Source organism: Malaclemys terrapin, chromosome 9 (assembly GCF_027887155.1).
Source record: "Malaclemys terrapin pileata isolate rMalTer1 chromosome 9, rMalTer1.hap1, whole genome shotgun sequence".
Lineage (NCBI taxonomy): Eukaryota > Metazoa > Chordata > Testudines > Emydidae > Malaclemys > Malaclemys terrapin.
Genome location: NC_071513.1, coordinates 42783464 through 42800880, shown reverse-complemented (window position 1 = coordinate 42800880; position 17417 = coordinate 42783464). Strand labels below are relative to the sequence as shown.

Below are 17417 nucleotides of genomic sequence, written 5' to 3'. Positions count from 1 at the left end.
CCAAGACCCTGAGGGCACACAGGGGACCTCTGGTGAGTGTACCTTCGTAAATATTACACATGGTTTAAAAGCAAGTGTGTTTAATGATTAATGATTAATTTGCCCTGGCAATCGCGGCCAGTACAGCTACTGGAAAAGTCTGTTAACGTGTATGGGGATGGAGCGGAAATCCTCCAGGGGCATCTCCAGAAAGCTCTCCTTCATGTACTCCCAAAGCCTTTGCAAAAGGTTTCTGGGGAGGGCTGCCTTATCCCGTCCGCCATGGTAGGACACTTTAGCACGCCAGGCCAGTAGCACGTAGTCTGGAATCATTGCATAACAAAGCATTGTAGCGTATGCTCCCGGTGTTTGCTGGCATGCAGACAACATCCATTCCTTATCGCTCTTTGTTATCCTCAGGAGAGTGATATCATTCACGGTCACCTGGTTGAAATGGGGTGATTTTATTAAGGGGACATTCAGAGGTGCCCGTTCCTGCTCTTCTGAACAGAAATGTTCCTCGCTGTTAGCCACGCGGTGGGGAGAGGGGTGAAGTGATCATCCCAGAGAATTGGGTGTGTGGCGGGGGAGGGGGTTTAGTTGGGTTTGTGCTGCATGTTAACCCGGAAACCGCAGCCCCTCCTTTTACATTGAAAACCCACTTTAAATGGCCAACCCAATTCATCCTTGATATGGGAAATGAGGGCACTGCTGTTTGAAACCATTCCCACATGTTAAGAAGGTTAAAAAAGCCAAAAGACTGTGGCTTACCATGGCTGCCTGCAAGCTGAAATCTGTTGCCTGGCACTGCGTGAGTGATCTCTTACACCAAACCGGCAGGCCCTCACTATAAGAGGAAAAATGCGACCTTGTAACGAAAGAGTGTACCCATTGTTCTCTAAAATGTGTCTTTTTTAACCACCTCTCCCTTCTCCTCCACCAGCTGCAAATGTTTCTCCTTCACAGAGGCTAGTGAACATTAGAAAGAGAAAATGGAGGACGCGGGACAATATGTTCACGGAGCTCCAGATGTCCTCCCACGCTGATAGAGCACAGCAGAATGCATGGAGGCAGTCAATGTCAGACATCAGAAAAGCACAATAAGAACGAGAGGAGAGGTGGCGGGCTGAATCACGGGATGAACAGAGCAAGTTGCGGGCTGAAGATGATAGGTGGCGTCAGCTTGCAGACAGAAGGCAAGAGTCGATGCTCCGTCTGCTGGAGCATCAAACTGATATGCTCCAGTGCATGGTTGAGCTGCAGGACAGGCAGCAGGAGCAGAGACCGCCGCTACAGTCCCCAAGTTCCATAGCCTCCTCACCCAGACCCCCAAGAACACAGTGGGGGGGCCTCCGGCCACCCAGTTACTCCACCCCACATGATTGCCCAAGCATCAGAAGGCTGGCCTTCAATAAGAGTTAAAGTTTTAAAATGCAGTGTGTCCTTTTCCTTCCCTCCTCCCCCACCCATCCCGGGCTACCTTGGCAATTATCCCCCTAGTTGTGTGAGGAATTAATAAAGAATGCATGAATGTGAAATAACAATGACTTTATTGCCTCTGCAAGCGGTGCTCGAAGTGGGGAGGGGAGGGTAGGGTGGTTGGTTTACAGAGAAGTAGAGCGAACCGGGTGGGGGGGGCAGAGGGTTCATCAAGGAGAAACAAACAGAAGTTTCACACCGGAGCCTGGCCAGTCACAAAACTCATTTTCAAAGCTTCTCTGATGCGCACCGCACCCTGCTGTGCTCCTCTAACCGCCCTGGTGTCTGGCTGCGCGTAATCAGCGGCCAGGCGATTTGCCTCAATCTCCCACCCCGCCATAAAGGTCTCCCCCTTACTCTCACAGATATTGTGGAGCGCACAGCAAGCAGCAATAACAATGGGGATATTCTTTTCGCTGAGGTCTGAGCGAGTCAGTAAGCTGTGCCAGCACGCTTTTAAACGTCCAAATGCACATTCCACCACCATTCGGCACTTGCTCAGCCTGTAGTTGAACAGGTCCTGACTCCTGTCCAGGCTGCCTGTGTACGGCTTCATGAGCCATGGCATTAAGGGGTAGGCTGGGTCCCCAAGGATAACTATAGGCATTTCAACATCCCCAACGGTTACTTTCTGGTCCGGGAAGAAAGTCACTTCCTCCAGCTTTCGAAACAGAGCAGAGTGCCTGAAGACGCGAGCATCATGTACCTTTCCTGGCCATCCCATGTTGATGTTGGTGAAACGTCCCTTGTGATCCACCAGGGCTTGCAGCAGCATTGAAAAGTACCCCTTGCGGTTTATGTACTTGGTGGCTTGGTGCTCCGGTGCCAAGATAGGGATATGGGTTCCATCTCTGGCCCCACCACAGTTTGGGAATCCCATTTCAGCAAAACCATCCACTATTGCCTGCACATTGCCCAGAGTCACTACCCTTGATATCATCAGGTCTTTCATTGCCCTGGCAACTTGGATCACAGCAGCCCTGACAGTAGATTTGTCCACTCCAAATTGATTCCCGACTGATCGGTAGCTGTCTGGCGTTGCAAGCTTCCACAGGGCTATCGCCACTCACTTCTCAACTGTGAGGGCTGCTCTCATCCTGGTATTCTGGCGCTTCAGGGCAGGGGAAAGCAAGTCTCAAAGTTCCATGAAAGTGCCCTTATGCATGCGAAAGTTTCACAGCCACTGGGAATCGTCCCACACCTGCAGCACGATGCGGTCCCGCCAGTCTGTGCTTGTTTCCCGTGCCCAGAATCGGTGTTCCACGGCATGAATCTTCCCCAGTAACACCATGATTTCCACATTGCTGGGGCCTGTGCCTTGTGAGAGGTCTATGTCCATGTCAATTTCCTCATCACTCTCGTCGCCGCACTGCAATCGCCTCCTCGGCTGGTCCGGGTTTCGCCTTGGCATGTCCTGGCTCTGCATATACTCCAGGACAATGCGTGTGGTGTTCATAGTGCTCATAATTGCCGCGGTGATCTGAGTGGGCTCCATGATCCCAGTGCTAGCTATGGCGCCTGGTCTGAAAAAAGGCACGAAACTAGTATCTGACGGACCAGTGGAAGGAGGGAGGGAGGAAGGGCCGAGTGATGACATGGCGTACAGGTACAGGGAATTAAAATAAAAAAAGGTGGCTGTGCATCAGGGAGAAATACAAACAACTGTCACACAGAATGGTCCCCCCAAAGATTAAACTGAATACCCTGGGTTTAGCAGGCTGTTGATTTCACGGAGGGAGGGGAAGCAAATGAATACAGAACAAATCTATTTTTTACATCTTAAGCTGGCAGTCGACGGTGCAGCATGACTGATAGCCACTGCAGTACAACAACGATGGATATCAATCGTAATATGCCATCTTCTACCAAAAGGCAAGGGGTTGCTGCTGTGTAGCAATGCAGCCCCACGTCTGCCAACCCCACATCTGCCAGCACCCAGATCGCCTTTGGCCTCTTCTGGGTGCTTAGCAGACAATACTGGGCGACTGGCAGAAAATAGCATACTACGACTCATAGCCATCATCATCGAGACAGTAGCATGTCTGCCCAGGTGCCCGTGATTGACAGCCACTGCAGTACAACGATGACAGTTACCAGTCATAATATACCATCTTCTACCAAAAGGCAAGGGGCTGGTGCAATGCAGCCCTACAGCTACCAGTCATGCTGCACCATCTACCACCAAAAGGCAGTTAGCTGCTGCTGCTGCTGCTGTGTAGCAATACAGTACCACGTCTGCCGGCACCCAGATGACATATGGTGACGGTGAGCTGATCTGAGTGGGCTCCATGCTTGCCATGGTATGTTGTCTGCACAGGTAACCCAGGTAAAAAGGCACGAATCTATTGTCTGCCGGTGCTCTGACGGAGGGGGAGGGGCCTGACGACATGTACCCAGAACCCCCCGCGACACTGTTTTGCATAATTCAGGCATTGGGATCTCAACCCAGAATTCCAATGGGCGACGGAGACTGCGGGAACTGTGGGATAGCTACCCATAGTGCAATGCTCCGGAAGTCGATGCTAGTCTCAGTACTGTGGACGCGGTCCGCCGACTAGAGCACTTAGAGCATTTTATGTGGGGACACACACAATCGGCTGTATACAACCGATTTCTATAAAACCGGCTTCTATAAATTCGACCTAATTTCGTAGTGTAGACATACCCGGAGAGCCTTGAGCAAAGGGGACTAGGGACTGTGGGCCTAGAGTTGAGGGCTGAAGACCAGATGGATGGATACATACTCCTATTTGTTGGCCTTTATTACCCCTGAAGGGGAGAGACTTTAAAGTGACCTGGCTGGAGGGCTGAATAATGAGAAGAGGCAGATCAGCAGGGCTGAAGCAGCTGTTGGCATAGGGTGTGAGGTGAGGAGAGCCCACTATATCACCCAGCCAAGAGGGGGCGCACCTATGGGAATTGCAGCCTGGTGGTGGTGTGACTTTGTACAGTGATGTCAGTGTGGTGGTGTTGCATTCATAAGGATGAAAGTTTGTCTCTAGCCGAGGTAACATCATGATGCAGATATATCCCAGCATACCAGTGCAGACTTCTCGTGAGATTATTACACCCTGCATAATAAATTCAAATGATAGGCAATGTCTACGTTTCTGGGATGCAACATGTGGTGCTCAGTTTGTTGCCCATTTGCCACAACGCCTGCTGCTATGGCGCAAAATGTTTTAAATTTCTATTTTGATTCTTTCTTTAAGATTGTCATCACAGAAAAGCATGGTCTATTTTGCTACTGGTATGTAACTATTATGCCTTTGTTTTCTGTGTATTGTCCCTCTTAAATCTCCAAACACCGGGCTGGCTGCCAAGGTAGGCAGCCACTTTTTTGTCCAGGTCAGCACAGACTGTTACAAAGGAGAAACACTATGTGCTTGTGGAGCATCTACTTTTGTTCATTCTTGTTTTGTTGTTCTCTTAAGACCTGACTGGGCCTGGAAAGACTCCCACTGATTTAATGGGGAGTAGAATCCGGGCTGTCATCTAAATTAAAGATCAGGCTGGTGGAAAGTATCTGTGTGCTGTCTGTGCACGGCGAAACATAACAAAATGAAATATCAGTTCAGCTTGCAACCTTTGATCAAAACCTCCCTGCAAAGTTGGAAGTATTATTTTCTAAGTAAGTCCTAATGAGCAGGCTGTTTCTCACCTTTTTTGGTGCCTACAGGCACGTCTTTGAGACAGAATGGAAAACTATTTAGATGACTTCCTTTCATTTATTTCTATGTTTGTACAAACATGGGCTCATTGCCAAGGCCCCTGGCACAGTCCCATTAATAAAAAACTAATAACAAATTTAACGTGCTGCCAGCAACAGGCGGCAGAAATAAAATACTTCTTTCCAAGAGTTCTCTGCCAACTGCCATAATGTCACCGTTGAAGCACAAACTGACAGCAACCCAGCACCCCCACTTTCCAAGAAACATCCTTTCAATAAATACCCTCTGCTTAAGTATTAAGTATCAATGTGGGCAAACCGGTCTTGCAACGGGTTCTGCAAACAGTGGGTGATCTCTCAAATGGAGAGCTTTACAGAGTTGAGGACAAAGTCCATCTCCAAAGTCTGTATGAGGACCGCTAGAAAAAGCGCCTGGAGGCTCTCATTTGCCAGGAGGGTGCAGGCTATGTATGACTATAATGAGTGACTGTTGCACTGACAGAACCTGATTCAACTCCCATTTAAATCAGTGGATGCTTCTGTTGGCTCCAGTGGGAGCTGGACCAGGCTCTGCCAATGCAACATTCTCTCATTGCTCAACCTGCTCTGAGTTCCATTCAACCTGCCAGTGCTACTCTCGTCCCACTACTTCTTTGTGTCAAGGAAGGAGGAGCATTTCCCTGCTTGCTACCCCTCCCCCACCTCCTTAACAGCCCTACCCCCATCCAAAAGAGGCATGAGAAAAGAAAAGTCCAAAGCACTCCAGTAGGATTGGTGCATTGTCCGGGAATGGGCAGACCCAGGGCAAAACCTGCCCAAGGAAAGGAAAAGACTGGCATGTTTCCTGCAGTGATTTTCTTCTCACACGATTTTATTGAGCTCAAGGTTTGTTCCACCTTGTTTCATTGTGGATTAAAAGCAATTTGGGTCCATTCTCTCATCCCCATCCCCTGCCTACACAAACATGCATTCTTCTTACTGAAAACTAAGACCAGGGCTAAGTACCTCTGGCTTCACATCCTCTGCCCATCCATTCCTCTCTCCGTTCATCATGTATTCTCTCAAGCCCTTTACCCTGATTGGAAGCAGAGGTTAACAGTACCTGATTGACATTCTTCCCATCTACCAGCTTCAGATCCTTTAAGGGCCACCTGTCAGTCATCTTGTACTGATCACCTCGATCTGCCTTCTTTACCTTCTCTAGGAACAACTGCATTGGCCTCCAAGCAGCCACTGGATGGGAGGAGGCAGAAAAAACTGACGTTACTGCTGGCCTGAGACACATATTCAAAGTGTACAAGTACGTATCTGACTGGTTGATATGTAGGGTTACAAACACTGCATTGACACTGCTTTTCAGTGAATGCTACCATATGGGATTTGCTACATCAATGAATTTCCTGATTCGGAACCTAGGTTTCCCCCATTCTAGGTGAGTGACTAACCATCAGGCTGTTGAATCAGTTAGATTCTTTCAACATCTTCTGTTGGTGCTGTTCAATTTTTGTATAAATAATTAAATATTCATTAGGCCATGGAGACTCCCTAGACTGGTAGTTAGGGCACTCTCCTCAGATGTATGAAACCCAGATTCAAGTCCCTGCTCCATATCGGGGACTTGAACTTGTGTCTCCCACATCAGTCCCCTAGCCACTGGGCTACTGGCTATTCTGGAGGATGTGTGAGAGTGGGGTCTCTTCACACCGATTTTTCAAAAGGTATGGTGTTCTATGCCTGTTTTTCACAAAATGGAATTCTTGTTTTCTGACCAGCCTAAAATGGGATTGAGTCACCCAGGAGACCAAATCTTATGGAAACTCAATCTTACGCTCCTAAATCAATTAGATGCTGATGAAACTCTCTGTAGAGTAATAGAGAGACAGAATTATGTTGTTCTTCGATACTGCCCCTGTTATAAGTTGTTTGCTCCAGACAGTTCATTAAATCAGGTTACATGTTGTCATGATCTTTACCAAAAAGGTGGCATGTAATATACCATTGGAAAACTAATAACTCACTGATCATTAATACTGAGTTATTTATGTACAGGGTGTATACAAAGAGTTAAATATGTGCAAGAATTATGTGTTTGGCAAGCAATGCATAAGCCCAGTCTACCCTAGATATAGGAATGTGTATTTGCTCGTCTGATCTTCCTGGTCATCTGGCAGAGACAATGAAGGTATATTTACATAAAAGGCAAATAAAGCCAGCAACCTGATGAGTGGGGGGAGAGAGGGTCTGAACCTCAAATGATAAGCAACCGAATATATACAATGTTACTGCATTATAAATGGGTATTGGGTAAGGTCTTTTATGTAAGCTTGTGGCACACTGGTGATCAGTATCACTGTGAAATATCTGTATTAATACTACATGAGGAATTATGGATACTCCCTGATATTATACTTTAAAGACTGACCAAGCAAGGGGAGAAACAGTTTTTTTCCCTTACAGGAAGGCCATGATCTATCCATCTCGAATGTAAATTAAGCATTATGGAATCCAAATAATGGAAGCCAAAACACAAAGTTGTTTTGATATCCATCACTGGATATCCATCAATGGGCCAGCGCTCTTGAAATCTCAGAATGTTGGGTCCATCAGCCAAGAGGGTTGAAGTCTCTGGGAATTGAATATAGGTGAGAACCTGCTTATGCAAAGATTGTAACTTGTTGAAATTAAGTATTAGAGTATCCTTACTTTTGTTTGTCACATTTCTGTCTTTACTCCTTATACTTGGTATCACTTAAACCTGTGATGTTATTTAATAAACTTGTCTGTCTTTTACTATAAACAAGTTCAGTGTGGTGATTGAACTAAGAGTTTGTCAAACCCCATTTAAATTAATAAGCTGCTGTTGTCTCTTTAAAGGAGCAATTAACTTAACTTTTGAGAGTATTCCAGGAGAGGGTTTGGCCGCTGCAGGGAGATGTCTCTGGGGAACTCGGGAGTTGGGATTCACTGTTTGTTACCTGGTAGGCAAGATTTGGTCAGGCAGAATTCTGAAAAGTTGGCTGGCATGGCAGACGAGCTGGTGTGTCAGGGAGTTGTCACACAGCTTAACAGTAGCAAAATTCTCATTCGTTGAGGCTGAGAGGGGTAACACAGTAACTCACAATTCTGGGAACCTCAGCTGACTGTCATATTGGCAGATAGTTTGGGACTGGGAGGGTGTTGGGGTCACACTGCAAAGAGTAACGGGGCAGTGGAAGCCAGGGTGTGGCCTGCATGCTTGTATGTTGGCAGGCATAGTCAGGGCAGTGGGCCACAGTAGCCCAGCATTTAAGGCTTCCAGGGTTGCAAGACAGGTGATGACACAACCCCTGACTGGTCTGGGTTGAACCCCAAAGAATCACAATGAGACATTAATGGGAATAATAATTACTAATGTAGGGAGTAGCCCTGTAAATTATTAGCCTTTCTATAGGCTGTTGGAGATCTTTATGCAGCCAAAGCAAACCCCTGCCTCCTTTGTTTCTAGCTCTCAACATGCTATGATGTGAAATCTTGTGATAAACACAAGTTCCCACCCTAAGGTCCAGAAACTTTTGATTTTAATATTAAAAGTATCATATAAAAAAGACAAGTACCTGCTCCAAAGCCAAGAAATTACCCACCCAGAGATGAAATCAACAGTGCTTCCAAAATACCTTACCATATCACAGCAGCCTTTTCTGTGCCATTTTCTCTGTGCCACCAGGGCACTAACCAACTATCCTCCCTGTGCTACCAGGGCACTCACCAGCTACACAGAGGATGGAGTTCTTCCTCTTCTTTCCCGTTTTCCAGACATGGACAATTTCCAGCAGTCTCTCATTCTGGGGGTTAAACACATCCTTCTCCAGTAAGATCCAGGGAGAGGCCATGGCAAGCTGTGCAAGAGACAGCAAGCAACAATTATTGTGCTCTTTCCCCTTACACTTGTCTGTCATCAGAACCTGGGTGATCGTCCCCTTGGCCCTCCACTCCCAGGGTGTGGAAATAGAGAAGTGCCCTGTCTGTTTGATGCACTTTGATAAATATGCATTATTACACAGACACTGTGATTCTATGGCTCTAAATCTTCAATGCCTTGTACCTTGTGTTCAAAGTGAGTGCAAAGTAGGTTGTCATAGATTTTTTAGAGCCAACAGGGACAATTGTGATCATGTAGTCAGACCTCCTGCACAACACAGACACAAATAGCTTCACCCAGTGATTCCTGCATCAAGCCCATAACTTCTGATTGTCTTTTCGAGAGACATCCAGATCAGAGTGTTAGGCTATGGCTACACTTAAATGGCACAGCTGCAGCGGTGTAGCAGTTCAGTGTAGACATGCACTCCAGCGATGGAAGGGGTTCTTCCATCACTGTAGTTAATCCACCTCCCTGATCTAGCACTATCTGCAGCAGGGGTTAGGTTGGCATAGCTACAAGTCTCAGGGGTTTATCACACGCCTGAGAGATGTAGTGATGCTGATGTACATTTTCAGTGTAGTGCAACCCTTAATGTTTCATACTCACTGTGACCTGGTGTAAATAACTCCAAAAAATTCAAAGCACTGGAGAGTCAGGTCTCGTATTTTAGAAGAATCTTAAATATTTCCCAGTTCTCAATATATTTCAAATACAGGGCAAGGAGTAACAGATTCACTAACACAACATTGTAATGACTATCTCACATTAATATAGGAATTTCAATTCCCAGGAATATCAAACTGCTTCAACTGTGAGCATGTCTTCCCTCATGCTGGTATAAATCAGGATTAAATCCATCAAAGTCAATGGAGTTACACCAGTTTAAAACTTGCATAACAGTGACGACAATCAAGCCCCAGTGTGTATATAGTCATATAGGACTAGAAAGTGTCCTTAAATACAGCCCTAAGCAAGGGATGATGCATAAATTGCACCAACCCAGGCATAGTACCAAGAGCCTTGGGGACTTAGGGTACAAACTTTTTGATTTTGAAAATTCCCACTATGTGACTAAGCTCACCAATCAAAACGAGCAGTCCTGGGGGAGGGAACCCTGAAAAATCAAAATGCAAAGACCCAGAACAACCAGCAGGCTACTTTTTTTTTCCATGTAAAGTTTCCTTCCAAAAGATAGGGTTGTTTACTTGTTTTGTTTGTTTTTTAAATTAAAGTGACTTGGTAAAAAATTATTTTCCAAAATTTAATAAAAGCCCAAATGTTGATTTAAATATATATATATATATTTAGTCAAAAATATTTGGTCTGTTTTGTAGAGAGCCTGGTTCATGATTGGGACTCTTAGATGTGACCATGATACAAAATATTAGTTTTTATGAATGGTGTAATAAAGAAGTTTTACTATTACACACATCATTTAAACATTAACAACTGTGGACATCACCAGCTAATGTTAACTGTAGAATTCCCAAACCCAACCTTAACGCACTGTGAATCTGCACACATGCATACTCTGGACATGTTTTTAAGCAGTAAATAAATGCTTAGGAAAGAGTGTGGCAGCATAATGAAAGAAGAAGAGTACTGAGGGTGCGCAGAGGCCGAGTACAGGGGGAAATGTAGACTGGTAGCATGCCTCTGGATTGTCCTAGATATTGGGGGACTTAGGAGCAATGGGGCAATGTGAGGACTTGGTCATCTTGGTCATTACCAGGAAGTGACCCTGCGACCACCAGAGCTAAGACCATGAGATTCTACAGCTTGAGCTAAAAAGTGAGTCTCCAGGCTGGGCATTGATTAGGCACAGAGGGGTGCAGGGAACACATACTGGGCATTGGGGCTACTTGGACAGCTGAAGGGCCCTGCTTTCCTCTTACTCCAGCCTTTACAGGCTTCTGGGCCCCTCCCCTGTGCTGTCCACCTGACTGCTTTACCTCAGTGGGCCTAACTAGGCTCCTGAGGACTGATTGGGCCTCCAAGGCCCTTAGGGGTGGGGGAATGAAGCCAACACTCCCACCTAGGTCTATCTACATTGGCTCCATCCAGAGCTACCCTATGCTGGCTTAGCAAAATGCCTCTGAAAGAGCTGCATCCAGTTGACATTATGTGGCGATTTTGAAGTCCCAGAGCAGGTGCCCACAGTTAAATACTCCTCCATTCCCCCAGCCACAGCAGTCTCCCCCACAGGCCGTATTCTCCCCTGTGCTAATGCTCTGCCCCATTAATGCTATCCCTCCCTGCAGTCTAGCACTTCCCAGTGCCCTCTCAACCCTCCTCCCCTCAGTTTGCGTCCCCCGCCCATAACCCCTCCAGGCCCCTTGCATACAAGCTGGGCAGTGCTTCTTGCTCAGCAGCTCCTGCTGCTGCTGCTGGGCCGGTGGCTGCTTCTCCTTCCCTTATCTGCTGGCTGCTCTCCCCCTCAGCACCCTCTACAGGCTCCACTGGGTCGGTGTTTGGGTGAAGGGGATTGGCTGGCAGGAGCAGGAGGGGACAGAGTCTCAGCCACCACCACAGCTCCTCTCCTCCAGTTCCCCCCACCACCATCACCACCATCCCTGGATTAGTGGATTCCTCTCCCTCATGATCTGAGCCTGGGGGACATCTCAGGTCTTCCAGAATCATAGAGAGCAGGCAGGGCACTTGCCAAGAGAGTGAAATGGGCTTCTTTAGTCTCCTTCTCAGCATTGTATGGCTCCAATCCACTGGAGGAAGGGTTCAGAAGGACCCTGTCCCCTGGGGGGATTCTTACACAGTAAATGCCCTTTGCAGAAACTGTGAGGCACTCAGCCTGTGTGGGACACTGGGACTCTGAAAAATGGCTGCCACTGAGTATGGGTGGGATGAAAATCATGAGACACTGGTAGGAGAGTTTAACATGCACGCAATTTTTGATTGATTAGCAAATAAACACTTGTAACCGGGCACTTTCCAAACTCGCTGAGAAATCTCTTCTCCAACACTATTTTAAGTATCCCAATGTGCAAACAAATCAGCTGCTCCAGTCAGAAATTTGAAAGGGTAAAAACAAGGGAGTAGAAAATCAAGTAAAAGTAGAAGCTTTAACTATGGAATCATGGGTATTCCTCCCTGTTTCTGTATTTCTCCTCCTTCGATCTTTGTTATTAGGAAAACGGGAGGAAGGGGGTTAAATTCTCCTCCCAATTATATTGCTATATGCCCCTTTGACTTCCTCAGTTGTACCAGTCTACTGGTAGCTGAAAGAGAGAAATTTGAATTTTTCATCTGCTACTGTTGATTATGCACCTGAACATACTTCTCAGTACACAAAGGCCTAAATGTGGAACATGATGTGTGATCAAGTCTCAAAATAAAAATACCTAACTCTTATATAGCTTTTTTCATCAGTAGATCTCAAAGTATTTTACAAAAGATGTCAGGATCATTATCCCTTGAACTTGAATGCCTAGTATTAACTGAGGATATTGAGCTGGTTGAAAATCCTGGCAGATGTAGTCCAGACAGCTAGCCCAGCCTAGGGTGACTAGCTGTCCTGATTTTATAGGGAGTAGGGACAGTCCTGATATTCGGAGCTTTTTGTTTTATAGGTGTCTATTACCCCCCAGCCCCTGTCCTGATTTTTCACACTGGCTATCTGATCACCCTAGCCCAGCCCACAGAGGAAGATGGGTGCATGAGGTACCCGACTACAGAGGCATGGCAGTAGCACAGGCAGACACAGATTAACATCAAACTGATTCAGAAACAACCATTTTGATTCAGGTTGACAAACTGGAATGTTTTGATGTGCATTGCCCCAACTTGAAAGGAAATATTTTGTTTAGCTTTCACTGATGGAACATTGAAAATTTTCAGAAAAAAATTGAAATTGTCTCATGGAAAATTGCACTTATGGGTAAACTGCATTTTCTATCAAAAATATATTTTGTTGGAAAATTCCTGAGCAGCTGTACTCTCTAACCACAGGTTCCTGGTTCTGTATTTCTAATATAAATAGTGTTTGACAATAAAAGGGAGGGGATGCCAGTTAGTGACTTTATCATCATTTCAGCAACAGCCGACTGTGACTTTGTAAACAGAATCTATCAATTTCACGTGGGGAATAAATTGCAAGGAACCCAGGAAGCAAAGATTGTGTTTGATACAAATGTGTTAATAATTAAGAATCAGAAAAGAAAAAGCGTAAAAACAAAACTATTTTGAAGGAACAGCATTGATTTTAAAATAATGATTTTTAAAGTTTCCCATGAGATGTCAGCAATTTCTTAATATAAATAGGGATTGTGCAGCTAAATCAAATAAATTAAACCCTTCATGTACATCTTACTTAGACTGTGATTAACCTTTCAGCTCAACTGCTTATTTCCACAGACTGCAAGAAAGAGATTTATCTTTACAATCATTCTGCTGCTGTGGCATCTCTTTGAATGCAATCTTCTAGCTAGGTTTCAGAGCCACAAGTACTCCTGTTCTTCTTCTAGCTAGGTTTCCTTTGCCTCCCCATTCTCAACGGCTTTTCAATCCTCTCCATTTCAGGCCTCGCTAATGATATTCACCTACAAAGACACACCTGAGGGCAGCCTTGAGACCAGACCATATACGCCTGCTATTTTGAACTCGTTAATACATCTATAATAGGACCTAAGCAACCCCTTAAGGGAAATGATTGAAAATCAAGCTAATAGAGGGACCACCATCTCCTCTCTAACTTATTACAGAAAGCACAATATCTTCTCTGAATGTAACCAAAAAGCTATCTGTAACCGAGCTATTTTAACCCCTTGTTTTCTAGAAAGAATCTGTAATATTTAAGGATCTCATTGAACCCCTCACCCCCCCAGGGATTTGCACAAAAATCCAGATCACCAATCCAGAAAGGGTACAATCAGCAAGATAAACATTAGAAAGAGGAAGATCGTTGAGACTTTACCAGCCGTATCTTGTTGAGGACAAATTGTGGGATTTCAGTCGCAGGAAGCTTTAGAACAGGAAACGGTATGTTGGTGAAATGAAAGCTTTAAGAACAAAACAGGAAGTCTGAAGAACCTGAGTGATGGTGCTGAAAGCAGCAGACTTGAGGTTGGGGCAGGAAATAGCTCATGCGAACATCCCAGAGCGGAGAGAGGCACAAAACAGGTGTGGCTTAGCACAAGCAAAGTGTCAAAGCAGCCAGAGATAAAATCGGTTGTTGGCAGGAGGCAAAATGGTGTGAAATTGGCTTGTCTTTTCTTTGTCTGAAAAGGTTTGAGGATCTGAGTGGAAGAGAGGTATGGTGCGAACAGCTCCCAACAGGACATTGCTTTTCTCCTCACTGCATAAAGATGGCCATCAAATTCTTCGGCTATAAAAGGGTGATTTCAGGGCTGTTGTACTATAGATTTTAGAATGAGACAGAGTAATGATGAGATTGTGATAGACCCTGGTTCAGCAAAGCACATGAGCAGATGCTTATCTGGAAGCATGTGTTTTTCCCACTAAAGTTGGTGGATTGGTAGACGTTTTGGAGTAGAAGGGGGTGTAGGTTTTGTGAGTGTCATTCTCATGGCAGAAAGGCCTTTTTAAAGAGGAAGGTTTTGCAGCATTTCCTAAAGTTGGTCAGAGTCTGGACTGGCCTGATCTCTTTTATAAGATTGTTCCACAGCCAGATCCCCTCAACAGAGAATGCTTTGCTACAGCTCTCACGTTCTTTGGGCTCTGCTTTGTCCCAGAGAAGCGCAGCTGTGAGTGTGGTTCAGAGACTGAAATTTGGTCTTTGATGTAGCTGGGGCTTGAGCCATTAATTGCTTTGGCGATTAGGACCAAGGCCTTAAACTGGCATTGAGAGCTGACAGGGAGCCAGTGGAGGGACTTAAGCCTGATGTTCTTGTGGTGACCCGAGCCATGGAGAAGTCGGGCAGCCACGTTCTGTACCAGCTGGGGCCCATGCATCATCTGCACATTCAGCTTCAGAGACCGCAAATTACAGTAGTCCAGCCTGGAGGTGACCAAATGCATAGATCACTGAAGCCAGGTTCTTGTCCATGAGGAAGGAAGGAAGTTTCCGAGAATTGGAGGTGAAAGAAGATGTTTTTAGATACTGATGCTACCTGGTCATCTGGGCTTAATGAGGAGTCCAACAGGACTCTGGAGACTTCACACCAGATCCTGTTCCAAGCTGTGACTGTGGCAAGGCCTTGAACAGTTTTGGTGTTGACTACCTCCTAAAGATGTGCTGAGCGCCCTCAATTCCCATTGATGGCAACAGCGGTTAAAGGTGCATGTGGATCTCTTCAGGAGCAGGCTTCCAGTGCCCAGCAGCAATAGGGTGCCTACAGATGCTCCAGAATATTTACTGCCTGTAACTTTTTCATCTGTGAAAGGTCTGATGGGCTGTTGCAGTTGCACCATGGATGACCCACAGGAGGTCACAGGAAAATGCGCTGATGCCTTTTGAGGATGGAAACTGAATTCCAGCACAGATGAGCCTTTCAGGTCTAATTCTGTGTACACTGCAGAAGCCTATCCATTATAATATAATTTAAATATATTGGTGGCAACCCTTCCCCTGTCCACAAGAGAGTTCACAGTCAACAGAAATCTAAACTGGCAGGAAGAAAATAAATTATCATTGGAAAGAGGTGACTGTTTAGTTATCCATTTCATTTCCCAAATACTAACAGAATCAGAGCCTCGGGTCCCTTGAGAAGCTGCATGAGCTGATATCATGTCTTCCCACCTGCATCCATGTTAGGCTGTGATCAGAACTGAATGGTGGGCTGGTGATCATGAGTGCAAGGCTTCAGGGCATTAATCCACTGGTGTTGTGTCTGTTGGGTAATATACAGTCTGTGATTGGAGAAAGCAGAATCCACATTATTGCTGTGCTTGGTGCTTTGGAAAAACAACTTGTTTAGTTCATAGCACAAAGGACATGACAAGCACAGAGGTGTGTAATTGGATGGGGCAACCCATAATAGCAAAAAACGTGCTAGTGCTGCACAGCGGGAATCTATTAATGTGCTGTAATTTACTGGTAGATTGCAAGGATACTACAGGTGGGCCTTCCATTCATGATTTAATATTTTTTTCTGTAAATCAGGGCTTATTAACATCTTCTGTCTCAGGGAGAGCATTCTGCTCTCCCTGCCTGCCTGCTTACAACATCATTAACAGGAATGAGTGTTATATACAGTCACATAAAGGGGAGAATAGGCCCCCCTAGTATAAACACAGTTAGGTAGGATAACTCACTCTGGTGCAGTTCAGAACATAAGCACTGACTCCAATGGGATGGTGATGCTTTTTGAAGCCCTATAACTTGTCTGGTATTAAAAGGAAAATACATGTAATCTGAGCAATGTAAGAAAGAAGCAGCTAGCACGGAGAACAGGGTTTAAATCAAGCATTCTCTGTAGGAGCTAAAAGCTAGCTTCTGTTTAGCACTGAGCAGTCAAACATGAGCCCAAAGCCAGATCTGGCCCTCTTGACTATTTATCTGGGTCTCATGACAGATGTAGATTCTGTAGAATCAAAGCTTTTCTTTTATACAGGAGTAAGATTTGAGCCCTTACTGTTGTGAAGAAAATCAACCAAATATAACCAACACACATTTCCCAGCCTGAGTCTGCTGATAGAAGGAAACAGCTGTAAGAGAGTTACAAACCAACCTAATTTATGTCAACAACAGCACCCTTAGACAGCGAGGGTCCATAGCAATGAATGCCCATGGCATGTTATACGGCTTTATTCCAGCATTTAAAAGTTCCACAGGGTTATTACTAATCTGCACAGACAATCCAGGAAGTTTTTGGAAAGTGTAGGGGACAATTTCGTGGTGCAAGTGCTGGAGGAACCAACTAGGGGCAGAGCTTTTCTTGACCTGCTGCTCACAAACAGGGAAGAATTAGTAGGGGAAGCAAAAGTGGATGGGAACCTGGGAGGCAGTGACCATGAGATGGTCGAGTTCAGGATCCTGGCACAAGGAAGAAAGGAGAGCAGCAGAATACGGACCTGGACTTCAGAAAAGCAGACTTTGACTCCCTCAGGGAACAGATGGGCAGGATCCCCTGGGAGAATCACATGAAAGGCAAAGGGGTCCAGGAGAGGTGGCTGTATTTTAAAGAATCCTTATTGCGGTTGCAGGAACAAACCATCCCGATGTGTAGAAAGAATAGTAAATATGGCAGGCGACCAGCTTGGCTAAACAGTGAAATCCTTGCTGATCTTAAACGCAAAAAAGAAGCTTACAAGAAGTGGAAGATTGGACAAATGACCAGGGAGGAGTATAAAAATATTGCTCAGGCATGCAGGAGTGAAATCAGGAAGGCCAAATCACACTTGGAGTTGCAGATAGCAAGAGATGTTAAGAGTAACAAGAAGGGTTTCTTCAGGTATGTTAGCACCAAGAAGAAA

At 45.5% G+C, this 17417-nt stretch overlaps 1 protein-coding gene across 1 annotated transcript in view; it reads right to left on the bottom strand.

The window, feature by feature from the left end:
- LOC128842786 (exocyst complex component 1-like) overlaps positions 1-13994 on the bottom strand; it is an 82366-nt gene extending 68372 nt beyond the window's left edge. Inside the window, exons 1-3 of the mRNA XM_054038975.1 lie at positions 13957-13994; positions 8874-9003; positions 6231-6361 (exon numbers count right to left, since the gene is read on the bottom strand). Coding sequence (XP_053894950.1) covers positions 6231-6361; positions 8874-8997 — 255 coding nt within the window. The 5' untranslated portion in view covers positions 8998-9003; positions 13957-13994. The remainder of the gene's footprint in view (positions 1-6230; positions 6362-8873; positions 9004-13956) is intronic.
- Positions 13995-17417: the final 3423 nt, after the last annotated feature.